A 27,760-nucleotide genomic window follows, 5' to 3' on the forward strand; every position below is an offset into this window, starting at 1 on the left:
TCCACCTGCGGGACTGAGAGGACAACAAACACAACATGAGCTGTACAAAGTGTGATTGGTGTTCAGAGCAGCATCATGTGACTCTTGTTCTGCACTAAATGAAGCGATGGAGTGGCGCCTCCTTCAGGCAGAGAAACAGCTCATGGAGAGAAATAATTATTAGAGCAAAAACAAGAGTGGAGCTGCAAATAAGGCCGAGAGGAACGCTGCAGAAAACTGTTCATGTGTGAATTCATCACTTCATAGATTTCTTTGAGCACTAAAATCAGAGCTGCTTCTATTTCTAATATGACAGCTGTACATTAGAGCTGCAACACTTTAAATGTGAGCCATAAAAACATGATGCTCTACAAGTGCATTCAGCTCTGACACTGTCACATCATGAAGGAGACGTGGAAATCACTTTGTTACACAAATCAAAGTCAAATCAGTTCTATTGATGGAATATTGTGTGATCAATAGACTGATCAGTTTCTAATCTGTCATCTATCAGCTGGAAATCCAGCATGTCAAACAGACAGGCAGCAGATTAGGACCAAACACAAACACATGGAGACTTTTTCTTCACAGCAGTTGCAAGTAAACTGCAGCAACAATGCGACTCAGACAGTTTCTCTGTAACTGCAGGGCTTCCTGCGCTGCTGTTAGTCAGACACGGATCAACAGGTTGTGGATAGAAAGCAGATTCCTTCAGCAGAGGATCCATATCACACGTGAAGCATGTCGTCGGGAAACAATCAGTGAAAATGGGACACTTTGAGCCTCAAACTCTGAACATGACCTGCTGCAGACCAGCTGATGTGTTCAGTTACCATGGTGAGGAATTTCACAATAAAGGAGGCGTGCGCTCTGTCTTTTCCCGGCCCGACGCTCTGGGACATTTTAGACACTTCAAATGCTCCCCTATTAAGGTGGATGAAGGGTGTAGTTTGGAGGTGCTGCTTGTTAAAGTGTGAAACAGCTCCTATCTGTGCAGGTATCTCCGCCCTCCTAAGACTCCATCAGAGTTGGAGCTGAACTCTCAGATGTTTCCTGCTCCATGGTTCTTATGTGTGATCACATGATCTGAGCTGCTGATTTTAAGATCCATGTTGATGATCTTACTGACTCATTTGAGTTCCTCAGTACAGTAAATTCATTGGTTTCAAACAGCGTGTTGTTGGCCTACATATAACTGTGGGCTTCAGTATGAACTCCAGGCTTTGAGCTGATGTGTTTCTCTCTGATCATTGATGGATTCTGTTTGAGATCATTTTTCCAAGTGATCAGGCAAAAGCAGCTGTGTCAGTACGCTGACGCTCTTTTCATGAGGAAGCAGGAGAAACATGTTCATCAGTGTTTCTACCACCACTGGTGTTCCTCCTCCCTCACACACACAAACACTCTGAATGATCTGAACCTCCTTTGTACATCCACTTTAGATTCAACTGCACCTTTAAGATCAGGACTAAACGTGGTGCTCGCTCGCTGCCCTGGATCCACAAAGACATTCACAGTCTGAAAAGACAATGCCGGAGGGCAGAAAGGAGACGGAAGAAGGTGAATCTTCAGCTGCGTCATCAAGAAATGAAAGCATGAATGACTGCTTTCAATGAACAGGTGAAGGAGGTGAGGGCCGGCTATTTCTCTCCTTTAATTCATTCTAATAAGCACAGCCCAGAGCTCTTTGGAGCTCTTTGGAGCTCAGTGGAGCGTCTGAAATCCTGCAAGTTTTCATCAGATTACGGCATCGAGTGAGGAACGTCTTCACTTTCTAAACTTTCTAAACTTTCTGAAGCATCAAATGAATGAGAGGAAATCCAAAACAGCAGCTCCTGATTCTTTTCTTGATGTCCCCGACCCCAGCCACCATATCTGATCTTCTTTTGTGCCAGTCTCTGTGGAGGAGCTTTGAAGGACTGTGGCACAACTGAAACGCTCATCAAGCTGTGTAGATATGATTCCTCCAAAGTTCCTGAGTGAAGTTTGGGATGTCCCTGCCCCTCGGCTGCTTCCAATAATGAACACTCGTCTGTCCTCTGGCTGTGTCCCAGAATACTTAAAGACAGCCTGTGTGCAAGCACTCATCAAAGATCCAGCCTCCATCCTTCTGACTACAACAATCACAGAGCCAGCTCAAAGTTTCCTTTTAGAGCAGAACTTTTGGAGAACACTGTCTGTCTGAAGCTTCTTGAAGCGTCACGTCCATGCTAGAACTCCACTTTGACTCTGACTGTGGATCCTGCTGAAGCTTCTCCAAATAGTGGAGAAATGAAGACAAGATCAGCAGAGCCAGCTCAACAACGTCTGCAGGTGCTAACAGGTCAATCTTTGAGACGCTGAATGTTCCCAGTTTGCTGCTGTGAAACTAGAAGTGATGACTATTATTGTAACAGCACTGCAGCTGGAACTGCTGACGGGGCTGGAGATGAACTGGATTCTGATTTCAGGGACAGTTTTGGCTTTCAGTCGTCATCAAAACACTTTGTTTCATTCATGTTGCTCTGAAGCTTTCCTTTCTTCTCATTGACGTGTTCTGAACCAATCACAGCCCTTTCCTTTACAGCGCTCTGCTTTCACCCCTCCCTGAAAGCCCAAATTCCCTCTCAGTTTAGTTCAGCTGGAGCCGAGATGACACAGAGAGCCTTTGGTCCATGAGATCTATCTAGGAGACATCAGTAACATCAGCTTTGTGTCAGCCGTCCTGTAGAACGCTTCCATACAGCTGCTTCTGTCTCTGAGTGTCTCTCAGCTTCAGCTGGGACTCCACCCAGGTGTTGGTTGGTTGTTGGCACAGAGCTGCTGCAGTGACTCACAGCTGCTTTCATCCAGTTTAGATTCAATGGTGACTTTAAGCGTGTTTCATGTATGAAAGCCAATAAAGACAGAATGAGTGGTCAGAGGTGTCATAATGATATTCATGGTCAGATTTACTAACAGTTACAAAGCTGCTGTCTGAATTTACTAAAGAGCTGCAGGTCAGTCTGGGACTGAAACACGAGGAGCAAACTGGTGCCATGCTGCAGTCACAAACATGAGCTGATGGCTGATCTACCAGCAACGTGCTGCTTTCTATACAAACATGCAGCCAATCATGACTCTGTCAGAGCAGCCAATCAGAGGAAAGCAGCAGATGAGGGCGTGTGAGGCAGAGAGTGATGGAGCCACCAGAATAATCCACAGTAAGCTCAGGTTTCACTGATGAGTTTCTCTGTGGAAACAGATGAATGAGAGGAGGCTGAAGGAGGATCAATATGTTTGTGATATCAGGGAGAACTCTGCTGATAGAAGCTGCTGGGACTGTGTGAGGTCCTGAGGACTGAGACTCAGGTGGAGCTCAGGATTTATCAGAGGAGAGCTGCATGATTACAAACTGAACTGTGAGGATCAGCTGACTGTACATGAACATGATTCAGCATCAGATCTGATCACTTACACACTCTGATAACATCTCCCCCTCTCTGTGCAAATACATCAACACTGCTAGAAGCAACAAGCACATCAGGATCAATCACATTTTGATTGCTTTTTGTGTTACATTGAGAACAATCTGCAGTAAAGTGTGCGTCACACACCTGATTTATTCCAACACTTTCCTTTGAAAGTGAAACAAACACATATGAAATAATCCAGCCACAGAAACTGTCCACAGCTTTCAGTCTCCACATTTGAAGCTCTGCAGGAAACCCTGACAGCAGCTTTTTAGCTCCAAAGCAGGTTTAGCTCTGGTGCAGAGTGTTGGTGACTCTGCCCGTGGACACAGTTATTTCTGCAGGTGACCTTGTTACAGGTGCATTTGGAGGAGACTCAAAGCTTTGTGGCAGGGAGTTTACTGCAGACTGCAGCATGTTTAATAGCAAGCATGATGTGAGCCTGATGTGGCTGATAGCTGCTTCTAGCAGTCTTCATGTATGTGGAATGAGAGGGGAGATGTTATCAGGACCAGTTGCTGATTGGACGTCTCAAAGCTGTGAGCGCAGCGCTGAAACTTTGTCCTGTAGCTCTTCACTCAGTCCTCACCCTGAGTGTTTAGAGCCCAGCCCCACATATTCCTGCTCCTCAGGAATTCTGGGATTTGGAGGAAACACAGCTAAACTGACCTGAAGCTAAGGGGGAGGAGCCACAATACAAGCTGCATCCAGCCAATGGGTGCACTGTTGAGCCATGGATGTGCAGAGGGTCACATGTTTAGTCCCATTTGTAGAAATGTGTCCATAATGAAGACAAATGCAGTCACACAGCTCTGCAACAGCACAAATCACTTTGATGGAGTTTGTTTGTGCTGCTCTCAGATCTGTACAACACTGACATGTGTGTCAACATGCTGCAGACTCACAAAGATGTGCCGTGTTAGCTTCATGTGTCCATCTGACACTATATTATAGTGACTTGAAGAAATCCCTGCAGCATCAATGCAGAACAAACAGAGGCCACGTGTGGCACAGTTCCTGTAACGGGATGAATCCGTGGATGTGTCGGGATCTGACGCTGAATCATGTTGCTGTTCTTTTCCACATGGTGCAGGTCAGCTGTTCCACACAGATGTCAGCTTTCTAGAAGAGTTAGTCTGGAATAAAGCAGCTCTCCTCTGGACCAATCCTGCCTCCAGCTGAGCCGTCACACACACACAGTCCCAGCAGTTTGTAGCACAGCAGTGATGCTTCTATCAGAAACATGCTGCTTCTCCTTCATCCTCCTCTCATTGATCTGAATCAGCTGTTTTCACAGAGAAACGCTGCACAAATCCTTCACTCCACTATTTCTGTCAGCAGAGGACTCGCTCTATCATGGCTGCTGCTCCTTTTTCACTCATTTGTGCTTTGAATCCAATCTGTTTCTCATCATCACCATGAACAGGCTGCTCATCAATCAGCACATTAGCTGTAGATCAGCTGCACACTGATGAAGATGCTCAGACAGACGGGCTGGGCACACAGAGGACTTTATGATCTGTTCTTCAATTCAGTCCAACATGGATCATTTCTGCTCACAGTCCAATCATCTCTGGAAACTTGTGCTTCCATGGCACAGCTGGGCTACTTCAACAAATAGCGCTACACCTCTGGTTGTCAGCTTCACCATCGCTCTCCCCGTGGCTACAGTACAAGTGAGCTGACACATCCATCAGTGGAGGCTGTGGGCCAGTAAGGAGCAGCAGCTGCCTGCAACATGGGCTTTACATTGAAAACAGCCACAAGTCTGGGCCTAACCACGCCTTTGGACTTCTTCTTCATTCCAATGAGATTTACATTTCAGGGAGTTCCCCTGGAAAAAGAGCCATTTTGAAAGCTGTTTGCTGACTTCATCAATAATCTGCTTCAGTCATCCAGATGAGAATCCTGAGAATGGAGCAGCCCTGATAGCAGCTCATAGGATCACAGTGTTTTTCATTCAGCTGGTTGATTTCACAGGTTAGGAGGTGAACAATCTAACTGTGCTCCTCCTTCCACCTTTGGACCACTCATTTAGTGACAGCCAGGATGTGACAATCAGCTGTGACACAGGAAAACATGAGGTGGGAAACTCTGGAGAAGATCTGCTTTTCTCTACAGGGAGGCTCGCACATCTAATCTGCTCACCATCACTCAACTCACTTCAACAACATGCTGACTCAGTCATTTCTGCACGTTTCCTCATGTTACAGCCCTGACTTCAGTTCAGCTGAGGAGGAGATGAGGGAGGAGAGAGCAGTGGTGGAGGAGGCAGATAAGGAAGAAGAGGAGGAGAAGATCCAAAGAGGAGGCAGGGGGAGAGGCTCAGGAACAGTTAGATCAGAGACTTTGAGCCATCATGGACTCCCACTCCTTCCATCCAGCCCTGTGTGGATCAGCAGCTCCAAAATGTCTGCTCACTCATGTTCTTCCTGTCTGTGCTCTTCTTTCATTTCACTCATTATATATGAGCTGCTCCTAAATCACACTGGATATGGATTTTCTGTCCATCCACACTAATTCTCTTCATCCTCACCTGATTGTTTGGATGCTCTTTGACAGCACATTGAAAATCCTCACAGTGACTTCTATTGCCACACTGACTGGACACATACAAAGTTGAAGGCTTCATGTGTTTGGCACAAATAATACTTTGGTAGGTCTGAGTTGTGTTTTGAACCATCTCTCAGGACCAAAGTCTTTTTGCTTCCTTCAAAAAGAGCTGAAGGCTTTTTACCTCACAGTTTGTCCTTTGATATTATTGGATGATGGACTGTGGGAAACACAAATGTGCACTTCTTAATGGCTCATATGTGCTGTGAAAGAGCTCTTTGTGATCTTGAAGCTTTTCAATAGTTTTTCTTTGGCTGTTTGTAAAGTTTTCTGTGTGAACTCTCAGGAATCTGGAGCAGTCTAATAGAAGTCTACTGGGGTACAGAGGGAGGAGCTTCTGTCAGACTCTTTCTGATGAGGAACTGAAGCCGCTCTCATGGTCTCATCAAATCATCAGACTCTGCTGAGAACAACAGTCATGTGACCTCTCAGAACAAACAGCCTGTTAGTTTCCTGCTGCCTCCATCACTCACTTTCATTCACTCTCAATCACACCAACATGTTAAAGCAGCGCTATAGCTCACCTGGCTGAGCAGGTGGGCTGAAGGCGGGGCTTACTACAGGTGCCTGTGTGTCCCTCACTCTCTCCCCACTTTCCTGTCTACTCTCTGCACCTATATAATAAAGGCAAACATGCCTCCAATAGAAACCTTTGCAAACACAAAGTCCCACAGCAGCCCCGTGTTCTCCGGCTAAAATGAGAGTTTTTGTCAGTGGAGTCTGGTGGCTTTAACCACACAAACATTACAGCTGCGCTCAAATATCACAAAGAGCTGTGACAGCAGAGAAACACATGACCATCCTCCAAATATCATCTAGAAATAGAAATGTGTCCACTGTGGGACGTGTGAGGCTGACATTAATATGTCTTAAAGTGGGAGATGAAGAAATGACTCCAGGGCCCAAATCATGGAGACAAACATCAATCCACACTTCACTTTGTTTCCTGTCTCTAAAGTGGGAATATTTCAGTGTGATGAACAAACGGCCTCCAACAAATGAAGCTGATTTCCTTTTCCTGTCTTTTCTCCAGCGGCCTCAGCTTCTTCCTCTTTCCCCTGTCTTCTTCTGCAGACGCTCCTCTGTAGCTTCAAGCTGTTTCTCTTTACAAGGAGAGCTACAAACCTTTGCATCCAGCCACAAACACCCCATGGGCTCCTCTGGATCATCACACTCAGCATTTTCACAATAAAAGCCTCGTATTTATGGCTGCTCCACCCTGACATGTGACAACATCCAAATGACTGGATCAAAGTGTTTGAATGATCTCAGCAGCTTTAAAACTATTGATATTTATACATTTACACTGATTTGGACTAAACTAACAAAACTATTGATTTGATCCAAACTCACATCATGCCAGAGGCTTTTATTTTGAAGGTAGGATCATTTTAATGCTCTTCTTAGTTCATTTAAACACACAGTTGCTCCGCCTGACATTTTTGGCTTTTAGATCAAAACATCAAAGAATTTATTTTATTTGAATGAACTGAAAATAGATTCAAACTAAAAGCTTTTAGAGAATAAACTCCTGCATGACCTCTGACCTTTGCCCTGTATCTACAGCACTGACCTCTGACTTTCAGCTGCACTTGTTTCTTCAGCAGGATGTTTCCCTCCCTGCTGTAGACGGTGCAGGTGTAGGTCCAGTTGTCCCAGTCTGTGGGGTGTTTCAGGGTCAGACTGAGGTCTCCAGTTTTCAGCAGGTCTTCATTCATCTTCGTTCGGTCTCTGTAAGCCTGGAGCTGTTTGTGAGGCTGGTCAGAGCTGTTCTCATACACGTGGACCTTATCATCATCACTGTCCATCCACTCCACTTTAGCGTCTTCAGGCAGGTGAAGTGTGGTGTTGAAGGGCAGCTGGACAGACTCCACCCCTGAATCCACCTCCACCTGGGGGACTGAGAGGACAACAAAGCACAACATGAGCTTGGATGGAGACATTTGTGTCGACTCTAACAGGATGAATGCTGCTGCTTCACTGGGAGCTCACTGTTAGATAGAAAGTGGTCAGTGTGAAGAGGAGACGCAGCAGAAAGATGAAGACTGACAGGAAGAAAGCAGTGAACAGACTGTTGGAGCTGCTGTTAGTGGGACAGGACTTTATTCAGTCTCTGAGGACCAGATTTGACTTGATGAAGCAGAGAAACACAGTCTGAGTGTTTCTGTCACACTCACTTCATCACACAGCTCAGTTTGACAACATGTGGAAGAATTTGATAGAAGCCTTCCTTTAGTAAAAGCACCAAGAAAACACCATGAAAACACCTCACTACACACAAAACTGCAGTACTGGCAAATTGTACATAAAGTATGAAAAGTCAAAGTACTTATTGTGCAGAAAAATGTTCCCATCAGTGTCTGTGGATCAATATTACTGCTGCACATGTTTAAGGCTGAGCTCATTTCAAATCCTTTCTATTGTGTTGAATCTGCAGTAATGCATCATATTCTATAAAATCATATGTTTGTAGTGGCTGTCCTGTGAGGACCACGTCTCTCTAAACAAACAGCTGTTAATGAGCTCACAAACACAGGCCTACAGCTGGATTTGAAAAAGTCCATTCAATAGAAAATCAACAGTCACAGCTGGATTCAAAGGCTTGAGCTCTGTGTGACATGGTTACCTGTCAGCATCTACAGGGGGATTCAAATATGAAGGAAACATGAAGGTGGTGCATTAGAAAAACTGCTGCTTTCAAGCAGAGCAACAAACTGTTTGAACTGATCCAACTTTATTCACACAGACAAAGATTTGTGCATCAGCTGCTGTTTGCTGCTATAGATATAATCCAGCTGATGTGGAGAACTACATGTGACACTGTGATGCAGCCATGAATCTGACTGATTTCTTTCCATTTTCAAAGGTTGATGCTTCAGTTAAAGTCCTTAAAAAGCTCAGAAATAAAGAGAAAGGTTGGTTACAGCAAAGAGAGGCACTGGCAGCATTTAAGACACTAAACAAGAGAAACAGATCAGAGAACATCAGACTGAATAAGTGGAATAAAGTGAAACAGAGAACTAACGCTCCCTAAGAATGGAGCTGTCAGAGGAAGAGAGCAGCAAACTGAAAGTCTCTGTTAGCTGCAGAGCTCTGAAACTTCACACAGCTTTGGATGATAACATGGAGAAAGGATGTGGAGATGTTCACACTTCTGCTAGAAATCATCTTCTAGTTATTGTGACTCAGATATGACTGATTATAGATGAGGACCAAAGAAGGTTGTTACTGAGATTTGAGCTGACTTAGCTTAGCCTGTGTTTCAGCCACATGCTAAACAAACACATGTTCAGAAACTAGAAGATGTTACCTTTCAGATGAAGTCTCACACATGAACTTTGCTCCTACAGTTCATCTGCTGAAGCTTTTACATTTGGGAGGAAATCAAATAAAAACCAAAACAGCCACAAACATCAGACATGCTAACACTGTAACATTATTGGATGGAGCCACTGAGACTGAACCACCATCATGAGTCTGACCTTTGACCTGGATCTACAGCACTGACCTCTGACAGTGAGCTCCACTTCTTTCTTCATCAGGATGTTTTGTCTGCTGTTGTAGACGGTGCAGGTGTAGGTTTCTGTGTCTGTGGGGTGTTTCAGGGTCAGACTGAGGTCTCCAGGTTCCAGTAAGTTTCTCTTCATCTTTGTTCGGTTCTTGTATTTATCGTCCTGTTCTTCAGGCTGGTCAGAGCCGTTCTCATACACGTGGACCTTCCTGTTGTTTGCATCCTTCCACTCCACTTTAGCGTCTTTAGGTAGGCAAACTATGGCTTGACAGGGCAGCAGGACAGACTCCACCCCTGAATCCACCCCCACCTTATAACCTGAGAGGACAACAAAGCACAACATGAGCTGTAGTAAAAGTTAATAATGATGCTCTGATGGCTCCTTACAGTAAACGTATTTCTGTGCTGCGCCTCAACATTTACTGTCAGCACATGTTTCCATGTCAGCTGCTGTTTACCACCACAGAAGAAGAACAGCTTGTCCACATGCAGCCTCTGTGTCAGATCAATGCAGTGAAGCACACACACTGTTTAGTAAAGTCATGTTGTGGAGCTGTTTCACTGATCAATGACTGAGTCTGAAGGAGGTTTTCTGACTTCTGGAACAAACCTGGAAGTTTCTCTTCAGCTCTCTGTATCAGCTGTTTGTAACTCTCAACTCTTTCAGCTTCTGGAACAAGTTTGTGTGAGCCGCAGTCAAGGAGCCACCAGAGGACACCTGCTGACCATCGGCATTATGGGTAGTGTAGGAGGAGACACTCACCTGACATGAAATAGTGCCGGAAATAAAATAAAAGACCTCCAGAAACCACAAGAAGAACCAGGAGAACCAGGAGAGCTTTGGCCCAGGATGGAAACCGTTCTGTGGAGAAACACAAAGAACAACGTGACCTTTGACCTCTGAATGAATGGAAATAATGAATTTAAAGGCCTATACTTCAATCATAGAGCCAGCATAGTTGACATGCTGACAGTGTTAGAATAACAAAGTTTTATCTGAGTGATGTCAGATGTATCTACACCATGTTTGTTGCTGACCTTTGATCTCCAGCTGTACGTCTGTCAGTCTAATTTGTCCTATCCTCCTGTCTCTGATGGAGCAGGTGTAGGTGGCGCTGTCAGACAGTTGGAGGTTGGTCAGGTTCAGGCTGAGGTCTCCAGTATCCAGAGCGTCAGTCTTCATGGATGTTCGGCCTCTGTAACGCTGGTTTTGATCTTTCAGTTCGTCTCCTTGACGTTGACGCTGGTGGACGGTTGGAGGACTGAGGTCGGAGCGACTCCACACCACTGAGGGGTCAAACAATCTAGAAGTGTCAACCTGACAGGGCAGGATGAACGAGTCCCCCTCATACAGCTCGACAGCTGAGGCATGCTGGGAAACTGAGGACACACAGAGACTTGTGGTAGCTAATTTTGAAGCCAACATGATGACCTTATCCCATCAATGCTGTGGAGGGCCAGCTTTTTTAGATCCAATTAACATCAATGGACTCAGAAAGATCCTCTGGAAAAGAGTAGAACTCTTAAAACAGAGTTTATTAAACAGCAAAAAAACGGTATAATATAGCAGGACACACAAGGAAGCATAGCAAACTAAAGCGAAGCAAACTGAGCCCAGTGTAGAGCCTTTACCCACACACAGCAGCGACACACCAATTATATATGCCCTATGCAGTGTTGGGTAAGTTACCTAAAATAGTAACTTAGTTACATTACTAGTTACTTCTCTCAAAAGTAACTCAGTTACTTCAAGTTACTCGTTACTTTCAAAGTAACTAGTTACTAGGGAAAGTAACTTTGGTTTTACTCAGAATTCTCTTGTTAATGTGTTGCTTCCATAACTTTGCCAGTCTTCTAGCTTGTTTACTTGCCACAAGTGCACTGTGCCACCTATAGAAAGGAAAAGATAATGTGCATATTTCCACGAGAGAAATCCCACGCCTGGACCGTCATTGACTGCTGCCATGATTCTAGCCTACGTCACAGCGTCATGTGCGCCTTTTACATCCAACACAAAAACTGCAGTCGTGGTGCTTTCGATTGTACTCAGAACTCGGAAATTCTGCCTTCTGAGTAGGAAGATGTTGGTAACACCAGACTGCAGATGAGCTGCATACAGGGCTGGACTGGGACAAATAAATCGTCCCGGGCATTTTGACTAGAGACCGGCCCACCATCATAGCAAAAATCATAAAGCCTTTGAATGAAAACAAACACTGTTGTGACAGTGATGTTCACTGTTCTGATGGTATATATGCATCAACCTATCAATCGTTTGTTGTAAGATTCAGATAATTATTTTTTAAAAGCGAGACATTTTAAATGAGAATAAGAAAGAAAAGTATTTCTTTGTGCCCCCCTCTCCCTGTTAATGCCCTACATGGCCCCCTGGCAACACTTTGCTAGACCCGCCCCTGCACAGTTACCAGCTGTCAGCTACCTAAAAAAGGATCCTGGTGTTATTTGTCTCTCAGAAACAGTTCATAACTTCAACTCATTCATGTCACCTAAAAGGTAAACCTGTTTCTCCATCACCTGTTCAGCTCTGATGATTCAGTAAGGACATCTCCTGGTTTCATCTTCATGTTTCCCTCTCACCACATATCCAAACCATATCATGACCAGCAGCTTTACAGCTGTGGCTCCAGCAAACATCAGCTGATACTAGAAATTAATATTAAATTCTAACAACAGCTGATCAAGCTTAAACGTGCTGCTGTTGTTTAGCGCGACATCCGCTGGTTTCCTCTTTCTGGCGCAAAGTGAGCGATAAACAAACAAGAGAGAAAAGACGATCAGCTGATCATTGATCAGTTTCATGACTGAAGTAGAAACAGGAGAGGGAGGGGGAGAGAATGAAAGAAGAAGAGGCAGCTGTGCAGCGTAAACACAGAATAACTCCAGCTTTGTGTCTTTTTCATTGTAGCTGAATTACGGGACAAACTGTTCCTTTTCACCTCAATAAGAAACGCGTAATATTTTCTCTGAATAGAGACGATTCAGTTTTTTACGGGACGGTTGGCAACTCTAATAATTACCTGTATGAACAAAATAAAGTTCAACATCAGTAACATAGCACCCACCCAGCTGTATAGAAACTCCGTCATGCTAGCTAGTAGCAGTACGGAAAAAGTCAGAATAACGAAAATAAACTCCACCTAAACTTGGTTTATATCTGACCCAGAGAGACTGCAGGTCATAACTTCTTACCTGAAGTTCAGTTCACACTCGGACCGGCGGCCGCCTCGGGTCTCTTTTCCTTCTGCGTCCCTTTTCCTTCATCCACCTGCTGCCTCCACCACTTGCTAATGTTACTGAATCTGTGGAAGCTCCGCGATGCCACCACAAGAAGTAACGAGTAACGACCCTATCTAAATCCCAGTAACGACTAACGCGTTCCTGATTTTGGCATAATAACTAGTTACCGTGCTCGTTACCACAATAATAACGTAGTTACTGTAACGCGTTAGTCCCAACACTGGCCCTATGTAATCATATATACTTGTATACATTAACATATGTATATATATTAGTTTTGTCAATAAATTTAAAAAAATTAACTAATCTCAAAATTTTCTGTAATTAATCCCAAATAATCGCTATTATTTGATCAATAGCCTGGTTTATATTTAAGCTTATAACTGACATTTATGCAATATAATGAAGCAAATGCAGAATAAATATGCTTAAATTCAAATTCTCTTTGAAAGGTTTTCGCCATTTTGGCCACCATCTAGGCCAGCTCCTCCCCTCCCTGGCTCCAGTAAGGACCCGCCTCCTGGGTTTCGGCACCACTCTGGTGTGAATGAGATATGGCAGGTCCATAGGTCATTGTTTAGAGCCATTTTTATTATGGTGCAGAGAGGATAGAGTGATGAGGCCTTGTCTCTTTCAGTTTATTAAAAATCTGTCAGGTTAGCTGTGGACGAGCTGGAAGGGGACACAATTGGATGAGAGCCGAGTAGACTTTTTGATATTTGCAATATTTCTTAACTGGAGAAAATAAGACTGTGTCCAAACACAGCTCATGGTCAAAGGTCATACCCAGACTCTGTGAGTCCTGATGTTGGAAGACAGATTTTCAAGGTTATCTTCAAATTTAAGGTTTGGGGGCAACAAAAAGGAGCTGAAATCTGAGCTGAAGAGAGTTTGTAGCTTCCAGCATTTAACATCAGAGAGACAGAGCATCAGATTCAGATTAAGTCTGTGTTACTGCCATCAGTGAAACATACAGCTGTGTATCATCCACATAAGAGTGGAAATAACACAGTATTTACAGAATACCACACAAATTATCTGAGCCAATCAAAGAAGAGAGAAGAAATTGGGACAAAGAACTGATGAACTCCACATGAGAGGGAGGCTGACGATGAGGAGGATCCTCCCATTATGACTGATAAGGAGGAGAGAAACCAGGAAAGATGGAAGGATATCACGGTGGACCACATCAGATCCAGAACTGAGATCCAGAAGAATCAGCAGAGATCAGAGCTGTTTCTGTGCTGTGGGGAACAAAGCTGAGAGATTTCTAGAAATATTTCTGCTGTTCATGTGAAGGATTAACTGAGAAGCAGCAGAGTTTTCAAAGTTTGAGATAAAAACAGGAAGTTTGAAGTATAAGATGAGCTCAGACAGGATCCAGGAGGATCCAGAAGGTCTTATTACCTGGAATAAAACCCTGTGGTCGTTCATCTTCCTCCTAGTTCCTCTCTGAATCCGATTTTTTTTGTCTGGTTGTTCACACTACAAGTAAAATGTGACAGCAAACGCGCTCTAGTGTGAACAGTTCACGGCCTTAAAAGCAGCCCGCATGCGCAAAAGAAGACGTCACACACAATGCGCTCTTTTTACACAAGTGAAAATTATCTGCAGAGCTAGTAGGTGTTGTCGCAGCAGTCTATCAATTTCTGCACAGTCTCAACCGAAAAACACTGAGAAAAAAGAGAGCTTCACCTGCAGATAAAAATGTTTGGTGTCGGCAGGACTGATTTTACAGCATTTTAATAAATGCACTTTCATTTAAGCTTAAAAATACATTTGAGTTTGTCAAAGGGCCAAAATAACAGGAACACAACCAGACTGGTGTAAATTCAGCTCACACACACTCTTTGTGTTCACTACATGCAGACCAGCTGTGCTCATATTACAGCTCATTTAGAGGCAGGAATATCCTGCTATGTCCCTGTTAGGACCTGCTGCTTTGACTGCTCACCACTCAAACAGCTTCATGACATCAGCAGTAAGAGCAGATGTGGATCCACAGCAAACATGTACGTTGGTCACAATCAATGAAAGAAGCTCAGAAAGCTCTTCAGTGAAACCAGTGTTAGAAATGAAACACACAGCACAGCATGCTGGGTAATTACAAGGACTCCCATCAGGCACAGGGAGGCACGTCCCCCTAACTACTCATGCTGATTAACACAACACACACACGTTACATGCACTTCTCTCCACGACCACTAGATGTCTCCACACTCTGTGCTGACTCCAATGATCAGAGCTGCTGAGCCTGTTTGCAGACAGAGGAGGAGCTCCTGGTGATCCGTGTGGCACTAAAAAGCTCTGATAACGTCCATCCAGCAGCTGATAACAGGGACATTTGGTGCCATGTCAGAGCTGCACAGTCAATCATCCGTTTGGCTCTTTAGTTTGAAGAGTTCAAAGCAGCAGCAGAGAATCTAAAGTGTGTCACACAGCACCAAGTTTCCTTTGGTCACATATGAAATGTGAGTCCGAGCTTCAGCTACACAACAACACACACAGCAGCTGATTGTAACATGAGCTCATCTGAAAGCCACCAAGAAGAATCCAGAGATTTGAAAGTTGCTGCTTTGGATTGTTAGTTTGATCTGAATCAGAATCCAGTGTTTGATGGAAATCTCCTCCTGCTGCACTTCAACACATTAAAGAGAGAGAGATGAAAGAAAAGCTGATGATGAGAGCAGAGAGAGGAAGGTGTACTTACCGTGCAGGAGGATCACAAACACCACAAACATCTTCATGTTCCTGTCAAACTCAGAGACTCTTTAAAAGCCCTTCAGGACATCAGCTCACAGCAGCTTCACTTTCCTCTGCTGATCATCTACTGACACTCTCACACTGCTTCACTGTCACAGCTCAGAGTTCAGCTTCACACTTTGTTAAAGCACATCTGTGGAATGAAGTCCGGCCGGCCACAGATCACTTCTGAGGAAAGAGGAGGACGTCGGCTTTCCTCCTAGTTTCACGCCCGAGCGCTCCGGGTGGAGGCGGCTGCTGCGGCCTCACCCTGACACGCACAAAGCTCCGCCTTCAGTCCTGACGCTGAAACATCCACTGTAGCTACAATGATGCAGATGTGACCCTCAGCAGCTGGATTTCCTCTCCATAGATGTGTTTCCATGCAGATCATGGACATAAAGCAGCTCCAGGATGAAGAGTGTGAAAGAACTTCTTCCACTACAGTATTCATTACAGCACTGTGGCACTCCACAAACCCTCACACTGTCTCAATCCCTGTTTCCAGTTTGACTGAGAGAAGGCCTGAAGCTCAGCCAATCACAGGACAGGAAGTGATCAGCTGACACAGTGATTTGAAGCTGTCAGGGTGAGGCTGCTTCATGCAGGTGTGAAACTATGAGGAAGCTGAACGCCTCCTCTTTCCTCAGAAGTGATCTGTGGCCGTCTGCCATCATGTTTGGCTGCTCACACTGAATGTGACTCATCGGAAGTAAAACTACACGTACACAGGTGTGTGTCAGGTATATTTAATTTTCCGTTAGTGACTGAAACTAACAAATATTTTCAGACACAGGAAAATTTGTGGAGGCAAAAATGTGTCTTTAAATGATCTTTAATCAAGTTTGGATTCAAACATTTGTAAAATACTTCATCTTATTTTCTATTTGTGTCTGGATTGAGGCACAAATGATTTTGTTTGTATATCTTAGTTTGTGCCTGATGATCACATCATACACAGCTGCAACTCTCAGAAGCCAAAATTCTTTCTGCATTATTTATTAGATTTTTACGCACCAGTCTACCATTGCTTACAGCTCTGTCGACCGCTGTTGGGTTTTTAAATGACCTCCGACAAGAAAGCCTCTTTTCTGCTGTTTAATACAGGAGAAATTTAAATTTTTAAAATGATGCCAAACTGCAAAATGCTTGGCTGTCTCTAATAAAACCTCTGTAACTTTACCTGATGCTGCTGAAGAAAAGCAGAGTAATGTTCATATGTTGATTCATGGTTTTCTTCAGTTTTTGTTCTACTGCAGAATATTTTTAAGGTTGTCAGGCCAGGAAAATCTCCATCATGTTTTTCTGTGTTTTATCCTCAGTTACTTTGACACAAAAGCATCTGCTGTGATGTTTACACCTCTGAGGAAGTCTCACAAGTGTCAGTGCAGATAAATGATCAGAATTATAATATTTCTGACTGTCTGAGGCAAAATTGAATCAAATTGAATAGGGGATCAAACGGCATCAGATAATGAGCCACATACAATCAACTCAGAGCCCACTGAGAGTAAATGGGGGGAAAGTGTTTACATTGAGTCTGCCTACAGGAGGGAGGTTGAACGTCTGGTGTCCTGGTGCAGCCACAACAACCTGGTGCTGAATGCCCAGAAGACAGTGGAGATTATTGTGGACTTCAGGAAGCACACAGCCCCACTCCCCCCCATCATCCTGACTGACACCCCCATCACCTCTGTGGACTCATTCCGCTTCCTGGGTACCACCATCACCCAGGACCTGAAGTGGGAGCCCACCATCACCTCCGTCATCAAGAAAGCCCAGCAGAGGATGTACTTCCTGAGGCAGCTGAAGAAATTCAACCTGCCAACACGGACGATGATGCAGTTCTACACTGCAATCATCGAGTCCATCCTCACCTCCTCCATCACCGTGTGGTACGCTGGAGCCACTATCAGGGACAAACAGAGACTGCAGCGTGTTGTGCGCTCTGCTGAGAAGGTGATTGGCTGCAGACTCCCATCTCTGCAGGACCTGTACACCTCCAGGACATTGCGGCGTGCAGCTCGGATCTCAGCTGACCCTTCTCACCCTGGACACAGTCTGTTTGACCTGCTCCCCTCAGGCAGGAGGCTCCGGTCCATTCGCACCAGAACCTCTCGCCATAAGAACAGTTTCTTCCCCTCTGCTGTTGGACACATGAACAATAACCGTATGACTGTTCCCACCACTAACACATGACCCTACGCTGTGTTCACTGCATCATTCCATGTTTGGCACTGATCACCACCTGCACTCATGTATATATCATGTATATATCTTTCTACGTAGCACTTTTAATTCTTATTCTTACTTTTATTTTCATGTCTTTTTAAGCGTAATTTATGACAGTATGTTTGCACTGAAGCACCGCAGCAATTTCCTAATGTTGTAAACCTGCTCAACATTTGGCAATAAAACCCTTTCTGATTCTGATCTGATTCTGATTCTGATTTGGAAGAGAGTGGCTTGACCAGTTTCCCTGGTTAAAACACAGTAAAGCTGACAACATGATGCACTGAATTTACTGTGGTGTGTGTGGAAAGACTGTATGGACAGCAATTTTAAAAAAAAGTGCACATATAAAACTGAGGTGTTAAAAATTTGTGTGCGCCTAAGAAAAAAAGTTGGTAGTTGCACCAGTGCAACCGTGGCAGAAAGTTTCATTACTGCTTTTGCTATAATGAATGTATTGTAATGTCATGTAATTTTATTAGAAATGTATTAGGAGTTTGTATTTTGAGATATTAGAATCAGAACAGAAAAGAAAAAGAAAGAAAGAAATTGGTGAAGAAGTTTACAGAAGGAGAGGGAGAGAAAAAAAACACTGAGGATCTGCTCCAAACCTGTCCTAAGAAAAACAAACAAAACAAAAACAATCAAACACACACACACACACACACACACACACACACACACACACACACACACACACACACACACACACACACACAACAAAACCAAGCGCGCCACAGGCCCAGAGATCCAAGACCCAAAGACCTCCTCACCCCCAAGCAGGGGCCTGACAGAGCCAGGGGGGCCAGGCCCCACCAAGCAGCCATTAGCCAGAACACACCCGAGCACCAAGAACCACCAACTCACCAGAGGATGGGGGCACCAGCCACCAACAGAGAGTGTGGTGGGGGGGAAATAGTGTCTATTTTGATAGTTTATTAGAGATTTCCATCATGAATTCATTGTGGAAACTGAGCACAAGTTAAAGACCAAACACAACTAAATGTGTTTATCATCCAAATATAAAAGTGTGTTCTAATAATATGTGGCTTACACGCCTGTTAAAACCTGCCTGGTGACAGATGACACTGACAGTAATCTGCTGATGATTGAACTGCAGATTTAATGCAGGAATATTTCCTGTTTGAACTCTTCAGGGACCCGTGTATTTCCTGAGCAAACACTCTTCTCCTCATGCTGCTGCTGTGCTGGCAGCTTTAAGATGCAACAATAAATATTTCTATTGATTTGCACAGAAAGCTTTGAAAAAGCAACAGAACAATAAAAGCAGCAGCAGCTCTGACTGTGTTCATACCAACTTAAATATGTCAAAGTCAGGTTTCTGTTTAAAACACTGAATGTTTGAGTTACAAATACACAGATTTAACTACATTAACTTAACTGTGGTGTAAAAACTGGATTCATTGACTGCTATGTAGCAAACATAGAGCTCAGTTTAACACACAGAGTAGAAAGGTCTGTATAAGAATGAAGCTGCTGATGCAGGGCTGTACACATGTTCCTGTTTAGAGGCAAAGTCGCCCTCTACAAAGTAGCAACAGGAAATAGAAACATAGTTTTATTGTCCTTCTTTTTCTTCTGGTTCAAGCTGAATACAGTTAGAATAAAAAGTTAGACTAAAGTTTGTACTCACATATACTGATATGATTTTATCATTATGTTAATACAGCACAAGCTTCAGTTAGCTTTGCACAAAAATACAAACATTGTTCCAACTTCCTGCTCTGACTCGGCCTCAGGATGTCTAGAAGCAAGAATCAAGCGCACCCAAAGGAAACAAGCGCACCAGTGGTCACGTGCTCAGCACACAGAGTGGGAATGACTGAAGGAGCTGCTGTGACGCAGCTATGATGCAGTTTTGTGTGACTGAGTGAGTTGATGGATCTGTAAGTGTTCTTACTTTGGCAGATTCATTAACATGATGCTGATTATAATCTGGCTGTAATCTCCTGCAATGACTACAATCAGCGGGATGAGGAATAAAGGACTTTTCTATGGTTTCCTTTAGCTGTTGCTAGCTTGCCATATTTATGCCTCACTATTAGCAACTTGGAAGACATGCGCTATTTAGACAATTCTGGGTCTGCAGTGACCCCTTGTGGACATTGTGAGATGTTGCTTGTGTTGAGTAGATGATGTGTTGTGATTGTTTTCCTAGTTATCTATGACTCTACTAATTATAAAATTGCCCATTTCTGTTTCCAGAAAACCATGTTTATAGTCACACGTGCTGTTTACTATAAAACAAGAAGTTCAAGTTTGGCTGCACCGAATTCAGATTAAGCCTCACAAACATTTTCATGTAAACAAATCTTTTGTGGGACTTAATTAAAGACAATTAACAAACTCCTGGACTGCTGCAGTCTCTCTGACAGAACACTTAGACCAGACTTGTATCCCCAGTATAAATATATTTTACAAACATCCTTCAAAGAGCCACTTTTTACTTTCTTATTTGAAGTACATTTCAGAGCCTCTACTTTTTTACTTTTACTTGAGTAAAGAAGTTGAATCAGTACTTTTACCTTTACTGGAGTATTTTTAACAGTAGTATTTGTAGACTTATGTCTACAAAGTCTATTTGTGGACTTAAGTACTGAATGTCTGTACTTTGCCAACTTCCCTCATCTCCTGATGTGTTTACCTGTCCAAGCTGCACAGGTGAGTCTGACTCTGAGCTCAGCAGGATTCAGCCTGAAGCCTCTGCACTGAGACAGCACCCTGACCCTCACACTCAGCTTTTTATTCTGCTTCTCAGGCACGTGCAGGGGGGGCTAGAGGGACTTGAGCACCCGCCCCTTTCCTGATGGGTGCCCAAAGTGCCCTTTTGTTGAGGCAACTTTTTAAAAAAAATTATTATTATTATTTTTTTAATGTGTGTGTGCGTGCGGAGTCCTGTCTGTGCCCCTCAACAATAATATTTAACTATTAATCGCAGTTTTGCTAAATAAAAGGATCTGGCTTGCATCAGTCACGTGATCACATTTAACCAATGATCGCCCTTGACGGCAGAACGCGCTGGTTACGAGCCGGGAACGAGCTCACAAAGAGCACGCGCATCTTTTGCGGTCCGGAGCTGTAGGAGAAACACAAGTTAACTCAGAGACACAGACTGATGCGACACAACCAGTAAGTAGCTGTACAGCGCACACTGTAGTGTGTAGCACACAGGAGTATTAGCTCATTACGTACACGTTGGTAAGCTGTCTTGTTGCAACTGACGAACTGAAACAAACGAGCGTGCTGTGTGTGCAACAGCGCGACAAACATTACCTGTCCTTTTATTAACTGCACAAGTAGTGCTGGTCACAGCTGCTGGCTACCTGTGTAAGGCTGTCATGGGTCTGTAGCTCTGTCACCGTTTTAGGGAACATATTTCGTTTTAAAGTATTTAGAACATATTTCGTTTGAAAGTAAGTTTCCGGGCTTTTCCTGCCTTTCTGGAGGGATTATATTTCACTAAAAACGATCTAATATGCATGTCCACATAATTATGCATTATTATCATTATAATATATTAAAAACACACGCTGTATTTTAAAGAACATACATTAGGAAGCAGATTATATTAGATTTATATTTTAAATAAGACAAAAGTTGGATTTTACAGCAGTAAAATGATTGTATCTCTACAGTTTAAACATGTAATAAGCTTTGCCCCTGCACAGAGTGGATAGTGAAACACATGGAATCATCATAAATACATTATTTCATATTTATTACTTCCCCCTCCTCATTGCTTTATTATTGTAGCTCTAGTAATAAATAATAATGCAGCTGTGGAACAGCCACAGCAAAAGATGTTTGGTGTGACGGGCGCACCTGCAGACACACAACTATGCAGTGAGTGACCCCCGTGCAGCAACACTTTGGTGCAGTATGAGTTGTGTTAGTTTCACACACACTGCACACACAAATATAATGACTCACACTTCTTGTTCATATATCTCACTCATTCATTTGGACTTTGGTGAAATCCATTAGTTCTACTTGGAGCACATTTAGTGAGCTTTTGTACAACACAGTTAAATTCTGTCTTTGTCACATTTCTTTGTTTTGCTGCTGCTGAAGGCTCCATGTGACTGCTGAGGGCTGCTGGTAGTTCTACACAGGAAGTGCTGATTGGACCAAACCCAGCACAGCCCTCTCATTGGGGGCCCATGTTTGTGTTGTTGCTGGATGATTGTTGGTATTTGTGTTGCCCTCATGTCTCACACTGCTCTGATCAGCCAGTATTTAAGTCCTCTTTGTTTCTTGTGGGTCGGCTCACTTTGATTGTGTTGAGCAGTTAGTTTGGAGTGAAGTTGTTTGACTTTAGTTCTGATCAGCTGACCTCTCTGAGGCCCCGTGTCACTTACTGTTGGATATTTGTGCATTTCTGGCTAAATAAAAGACACTTTTTCCCAAAATGGCCGCTGTGTTCTCACGTCTGAGCGACTCGCTCCATCACACTCGCTCACGCCCCAAAACGTGAATGTGATATAAGCGTGCCCTGAAAGCTGAATACAAACATATAGCAGGTCACAGCAGTGTGGAGAATATGAAGATGAGCTCAGACAGTCAAAGATTCTTTTCTATGGATGTTTTTCAGGAGACGTTTGGTCCCTGCAGGAGTTTGAGGCTCAGACCTGAACAGTTCACCTCCTACCTGACGCACAGCGTGGGCTTCAGCTCACACACACCTGTACAGGTACACAGCCACAGTGAGGAGCCCAAGACCTCTGATTGGTCCACAGCTCTTTCCACTTCATATTCATGATGTTTGTGATGTTGCTGGTTTGTTCACGTGTGTTTTTTCTGCAGATGATCCAAACTGATTTAGTTGTGTGATAAATTTACAGGATGTGTTGTTGCTGTTGAAGGAAGCTGGAAGTCCTTAAAATGTGCTCTGATGTTAACAAACTGTCCCTTAATATGAAGAAAATCACATTTATGATTTTTATACATCAAAAAGAAACTGAAGGAAAATGTGAAACATTCAAACTGAAAGAGTTTATTTATTTCAGCTGCTGTGATTGATCACAGGTTACCATGGAAACATTAAAGTGGTTATTGAGTGAGTATCAAACAGATGTATTAAGCTATAAGGCCTGCAGATCATTTACTGCTCTACTTCCTCACATGTGTGACTGTGTGGAGCTGTGGGGCCGGACTTTAAAACTACAAAAAGATCAGTACAGGTTATTAAAGAGGCCGGGTTCTCTGATCACAGCGATCCTCTGTTTCTAAAGTCCCACATGATCACATTTATGATGTGGTTTCTTTTCACATCATGCAAATAAAGTTTAAAGTCTGCGTGTCTCCAGACTGTGTCCACAGTGTTTCAGTGCAGCAGAGTGAATCTGATTTGCTGGCAGCTTTTTGTCCTTTCACTGAACAAAAGGCTCCAACAGAGATGAAATGAAGATGTGTTTCTATCGTTGCTTCATGATGGAATAATGCTGACATCAATATAAAAATGGGACTTTTGGTTGTCAGTGATATTTGTGAGGCTCACATGTGTGAATGTTGTTGTTTGGAGGCTCAGCAGCTTTAATGAGAAGAATGGAGGCCAGGCATATATCAGCACTGCCGCTGCCTGAGCCTGTTCACTCCCTGCTTGGTGTCCACACTGTGGAACACTTTGGTTCTCAGCACGTTTCTCCAAGTCCAACAAACCTCTGTGGACGGCCTTAAATGTACCCGCAGTTCTCTGGATGTTCAGAGCTGAGAGTGTAGAGCAGATCAAACATCACACCAACATCTGTGGCGCTCACCCAGACCCTCAGACATCTGCTCCCTCCAACCGGACAGCTGCAACTGATCCAGGGACTGTCTGCTCCTCCATCATCCCTCTGATACAGAACTCCCCACAAGCTCTGCTGTATGAAGGAAACTATGGACACTATGGAAACAGTGTGACGTAAATCAGAAAGAATATCTCAGAGAATATCACTGAACAAACATAATAACACAGAAACAGTAAAATAATCCCTGTAATACCAGATAATGTCCAGTTTAATCAAACATTACTATCAGACAGTAAAGAGGTAAAAACACTGCTCACATCTGGAGCTTCAAAGCAGCTGTTCAGATAAACAGCATGTTCATATGGACCTCCCCTATTCTATTCTATTCTATTCTATTCTATTCTGTTCTGTGCTCAGTAACATCGAGCTGTCAGGACTGTCATCATCAGACGGATCAAACTGGCACTTGATGTCTGTGAAGAATCATTGGCTGTATGTCTGTCTCTCAGTCCTCCAGGACATGGTAGACTAAGGAGCTTGGAGTCACAAAATCTCACAGCTTGGCTCTTGTGATTAAGCAGAGGATCAAAAGGGGGCACACGGCCCTCTTAGGGACCCTATTTAGAGCTTAAATATCTGGGCCTTTCTCCACCAATTGCTCTCAGAACTGAAGGTTCTCGATGAAACGTCTTCAGGAAACTTAAGTAAGTCCAGTGGCTTTTCATTTCAAGCTCCTCAGACTAATATAGGCTGTAGTTTTTCTTCCATGGAGCTGGAATTTATTTGATGCTGTTTCTCGGCCTCCTCTGCTCTGTGTACGTCTTTCTTCTCACTGACCGTGTATCAGTAACTGTGTGTGAATATGAGGCTGCTGTTGATGCTGGTCTCTGTGGCATTTCCTCTGAGGATATCTGAGTGCTGCAGGATTGAACAAGTACAGTTTAATGATCGTTCTGAGTGAACATGTGACCTTCAGAGCCTGATCAGTCCTGGACGCTTCAGCCCGATCAGTTTTATTTCTGTCTGCTTGTGTCGAGCCCACATCAACTCAGAACTTTAGTTTTTTACAAAGACATTCAGAGCTCTGTCTTCATATTATTCATATTTTTGAGGCCCTTAAAGTAAACATTTGTGCTTTTAAATCATTCTTCCAGCATTTCTGATCAGATCATGTCTTCATCAGAGACGTGAAACTTTCAGAAAAACTCACTGAAGCTTTTTTTAAAGTTACAAACCAATCACATCTAGTCACGACCACATAAGCACATCGACCCTACAGACCACATGTGGTTATGATGGATCGATCATAGTGTGAATAAACTACAGCAGTTTGGTGTTGGTGATGTAGAGGAGCAGAAACCAGCGTTTTTGTTCATGTTTCATCTGCTCTGATCGTTCACTGCAGGAAGCTTCACCAAGTGCATTCTGGGTAAACTTTGAAGACTCCTGTCAGCAGATGGGACAGATGAAAGGTCTCCTTTTCACCTCCATCAGATACCAGGATCATCTTCAGCTGTGACTAGGTCATTTTTAAAAATACAATAAAATTAATAATATGAATTTACTGAGTAAGAATGATTTTATAGTTTATATGGAGGTGTGCATCTCTTCATTCAGAGGTCACTGTGATTGGCTGCAGGTTGGAAGATGACAGCAGTGGACAAAGACGCTCTCTTTGCTCGTCAGGCACTCTTCTTGGCTGCAGTGGTTATTATTATATTTACATGCTTCCAGCTCCCGTTTCTGCTCGGTGACAACTCGTACTTTTCGACTCTCCTTTTCCTTCCTCCCTCGCTCACAGACACATAACCTAAACCAAGCTGAAGGACTTTCACTCTCTGCTGTCGTCATCAGACGGATCAAACTCTCTCCTGGCCTCTGCATCCCTCTGCCCTTTCACTGTCTCCCTTTTCTTTCCGATTGAATACCAAACGTGTCCTGCTGTCGCAGGGCTGCCCGACACTCACGCCGATGCTTTGGGCGTCTGTTCCTCAGGCCAGCAGGCTGGCCTCTGGACCTGGTCGGGATCTTCCAGACCCTTCTTCAGTTTCTCACCCTTCTCTGTGCTCATGCTTGCTATGCCTTACCTGTGTTAGGATGCCTGGGTCGTTGACGCAGAGGTTTGAGTTTATTATATTATTTATCTTTTCTAGTCTTTGTTTCTTTGTTAGAGTTCTTTCTTATGGTTTATGTCTCTGTGTAATCCTTAGTTGCTGTCTCCCCTGTCGGCTATATCCCCCCAGTCAGTGTCTGTGTCTGCCCTGGTCCCACGTCTCTGTTCCCTCTGTTGTAGTGCCTGCCTGTGAGTCTGTCTGTAAGTTCAGTCTGTGTTATGTTTCCTGTTTTACTTTGAAAGTCCGTGTCTCATATAAATGCGTCTGGTGTTGCTTCCTTTGTCTCGTTAGGCCTGATTTGCCCCAGCTGTGTTTCCCTCCTGTTACCCATTCCCTGGTTGCTCCTCTGTGTATTTGAGCCCTGTGTTTCTGTGTCCGGGTCGTGAGCTACCGTTTCCTATGCTGTGTGTTCTGTCTGCTCGCCTGAGTTTATTTGGAGTCTCAGTTTTGTTACCTTTTTGAGTTCAGCATTGAAGCTGTTTTGAGTTTACATTGTGCCTCCGAGCGTCTGCACTTTGGGTCCACCATTGCTGCCTGCACACAGCCTTCACATAACAACCTGTGCCATGCATCAGCTTCAACGCTCATGTTCTTTTCCCTGTAGACCAGAACTCTGCTGTGGTGACATCACTTTCTCTCTTTGGGGTCCTGCTCTAATCCTCGTCACAGCTGGGTTCAGTTCTGCTGAGACGGGCCATCGGAGTCCAACCACCAAACATCTGTCTATATTCTGCTCATCAATAACTCGTCTTCATTCTTTCTATTGATCTGTCCTTACTGAAACGACTCCACCCTGATGACTCCACCTGTGGCTCAGCAGGTAGAGCGGGTCGTCTGCTGACTCCTCCCACTGGCGTGTCAGTCTCGTACCAGAAGAAGCTTTGAAAACAAAAATTAAAAAGTGTTGAGCAACAAGTGTCACAGCTTTTTGAATGTATCAACTTCTTTAAAACATTTGGGCAGCCGTCGAGCTTTAAGTTGCATTTAGTCGACACAAAGTTCCCACAGTGACAAACATGAGGTCGATGACCCCCTACGAGCAAACACTTAACTTAATCATTCAGACTTTTAAGTTGAACTGGTTTACTTCTCTTCATAATGTTGAATCAATCTTAATGTTTCTGAGCTCCAGTTGGCACAGCTCTCTCTTCTTCTGTTCACAATATGAGCTCAGATTGTTCCAGTCACTGCTCTTCTCTCAGTGAGTGAACCTGACAGTGTTACAGTCGTCGCCCCACACACACACACACACACACACACACACACACACACACACACACACACACATCCCTGTAACATTTCATGAAGTGATGGCAGTGAACATTTCTGAATCCCAACCATAACACAACAAAGTAAACACAGTGATGACATCAGAAGGTCCACACTGACTGACGTGTCTCCTGTACATGTTCCATGTTTGATACTGATCACTGATGTTTAATGACTCACGTGACGCTCTGACAGGAACAAAGAATGTAGAAAAACCTTTAAGGAAACCTGAGGAACAGTGAATCCACTGATGACTGACACTGTCACGGCGGGGTGCGCCGATAAGTTTAGTTTACAGGACCCAGAAGCAGACACTTCTGGAGTTGATGACTGAACAGAAGACGATCCTTTATTTAGATGTTGGCACATGAAACAGCATGAAGCTATGAAAACTAAGGAAACTGTGAACACTCAGAAAACTAAAGGACTAAGAAGTGAAAATACTACGACAAAGTATGAACACTGAGTAAACTATGACGTAACACTATGGGGATGCAAACAGACGACCTGACAACGAAACATAGAAAACAGAGGACTTAAACACACACATGAGGTGATCAGGAGAAGTGGAGACACACGAGAACACAGCTGACTACAATGAGACACAATGACCATACAGGGGAGAGTAACACTAACTGCAATGAACAAAGAACACCAGACTCTTCAAAATAAAACAGGAAACAGAGACATGGAGATAAAACATGACATGAACTTAACATAACCACATAGACATGAAGCATGACAGGTAGACACACGAACCAGGGAGACTGAGTACAGGGAAGATGACAGAAACGACAACATGAACTTGACAACATAAGACACACAGACATAAAACACATGAAGGGCAAGGGAGGCTTAACA

The 27,760-nt window shown here is 43.8% G+C and overlaps 3 protein-coding genes across 3 annotated transcripts in view; all 3 read right to left on the reverse strand.

Annotated features, from left to right (window-relative positions):
- The window catches only part of LOC145425893 (butyrophilin-like protein 2), a 197,320-nt gene that overhangs the window by 13,259 nt on the left and 156,301 nt on the right, over window positions 1-27,760 (reverse strand). The window lies entirely within an intron of this gene.
- The window catches only part of LOC145421780 (butyrophilin-like protein 2), a gene marked incomplete at its 3' end in the record, with an annotated part of 133,086 nt that overhangs the window by 316 nt on the left and 105,010 nt on the right, over window positions 1-27,760 (reverse strand). Inside the window, exons 5-6 of the mRNA XM_080292564.1 lie at window positions 7,597-7,923; window positions 1-13 (exon numbers count right to left, since the gene is read on the reverse strand). The exon at window positions 1-13 is cut by the window's left edge and continues 316 nt beyond it. Coding sequence (XP_080148690.1) covers window positions 1-13; window positions 7,597-7,923 — 340 coding nt within the window. The remainder of the gene's footprint in view (window positions 14-7,596; window positions 7,924-27,760) is intronic.
- Window positions 8,000-17,064, reverse strand: LOC145425895 (uncharacterized). The gene is made up of 4 exons (XM_080299359.1): window positions 15,503-17,064; window positions 10,573-10,914; window positions 10,298-10,396; window positions 8,000-9,852 (listed from the first exon to the last, which is right to left on the reverse strand). Exons 1-4 carry the CDS (start codon window positions 15,537-15,539, stop codon window positions 9,446-9,448), a joined length of 885 nt encoding a protein of 294 aa, XP_080155485.1. The 5' UTR covers window positions 15,540-17,064; the 3' UTR covers window positions 8,000-9,445.

Source organism: Astatotilapia calliptera, chromosome 3 (genome assembly GCF_964374335.1).
Source record: "Astatotilapia calliptera chromosome 3, fAstCal68.1, whole genome shotgun sequence".
Classification (NCBI taxonomy): domain Eukaryota; kingdom Metazoa; phylum Chordata; class Actinopteri; order Cichliformes; family Cichlidae; genus Astatotilapia; species Astatotilapia calliptera.

Coding starts and splice junctions, on each gene's coding strand:
- LOC145425895 (XM_080299359.1), bottom strand. CDS start 15,539: ATGAAGATGTTTGTGGTGTTTGTGATCCTCCTGCACG. Junction 10,397..10,572: donor CGTACAGCTGGAGATCAAAG/GTCAGCAACAAA, acceptor GTTTCTCCACAG/AACGGTTTCCATCCTGGGCC. Junction 9,853..10,297: donor CCGGCACTATTTCATGTCAG/GTGAGTGTCTCC, acceptor TTGTCCTCTCAG/GTTATAAGGTGGGGGTGGAT.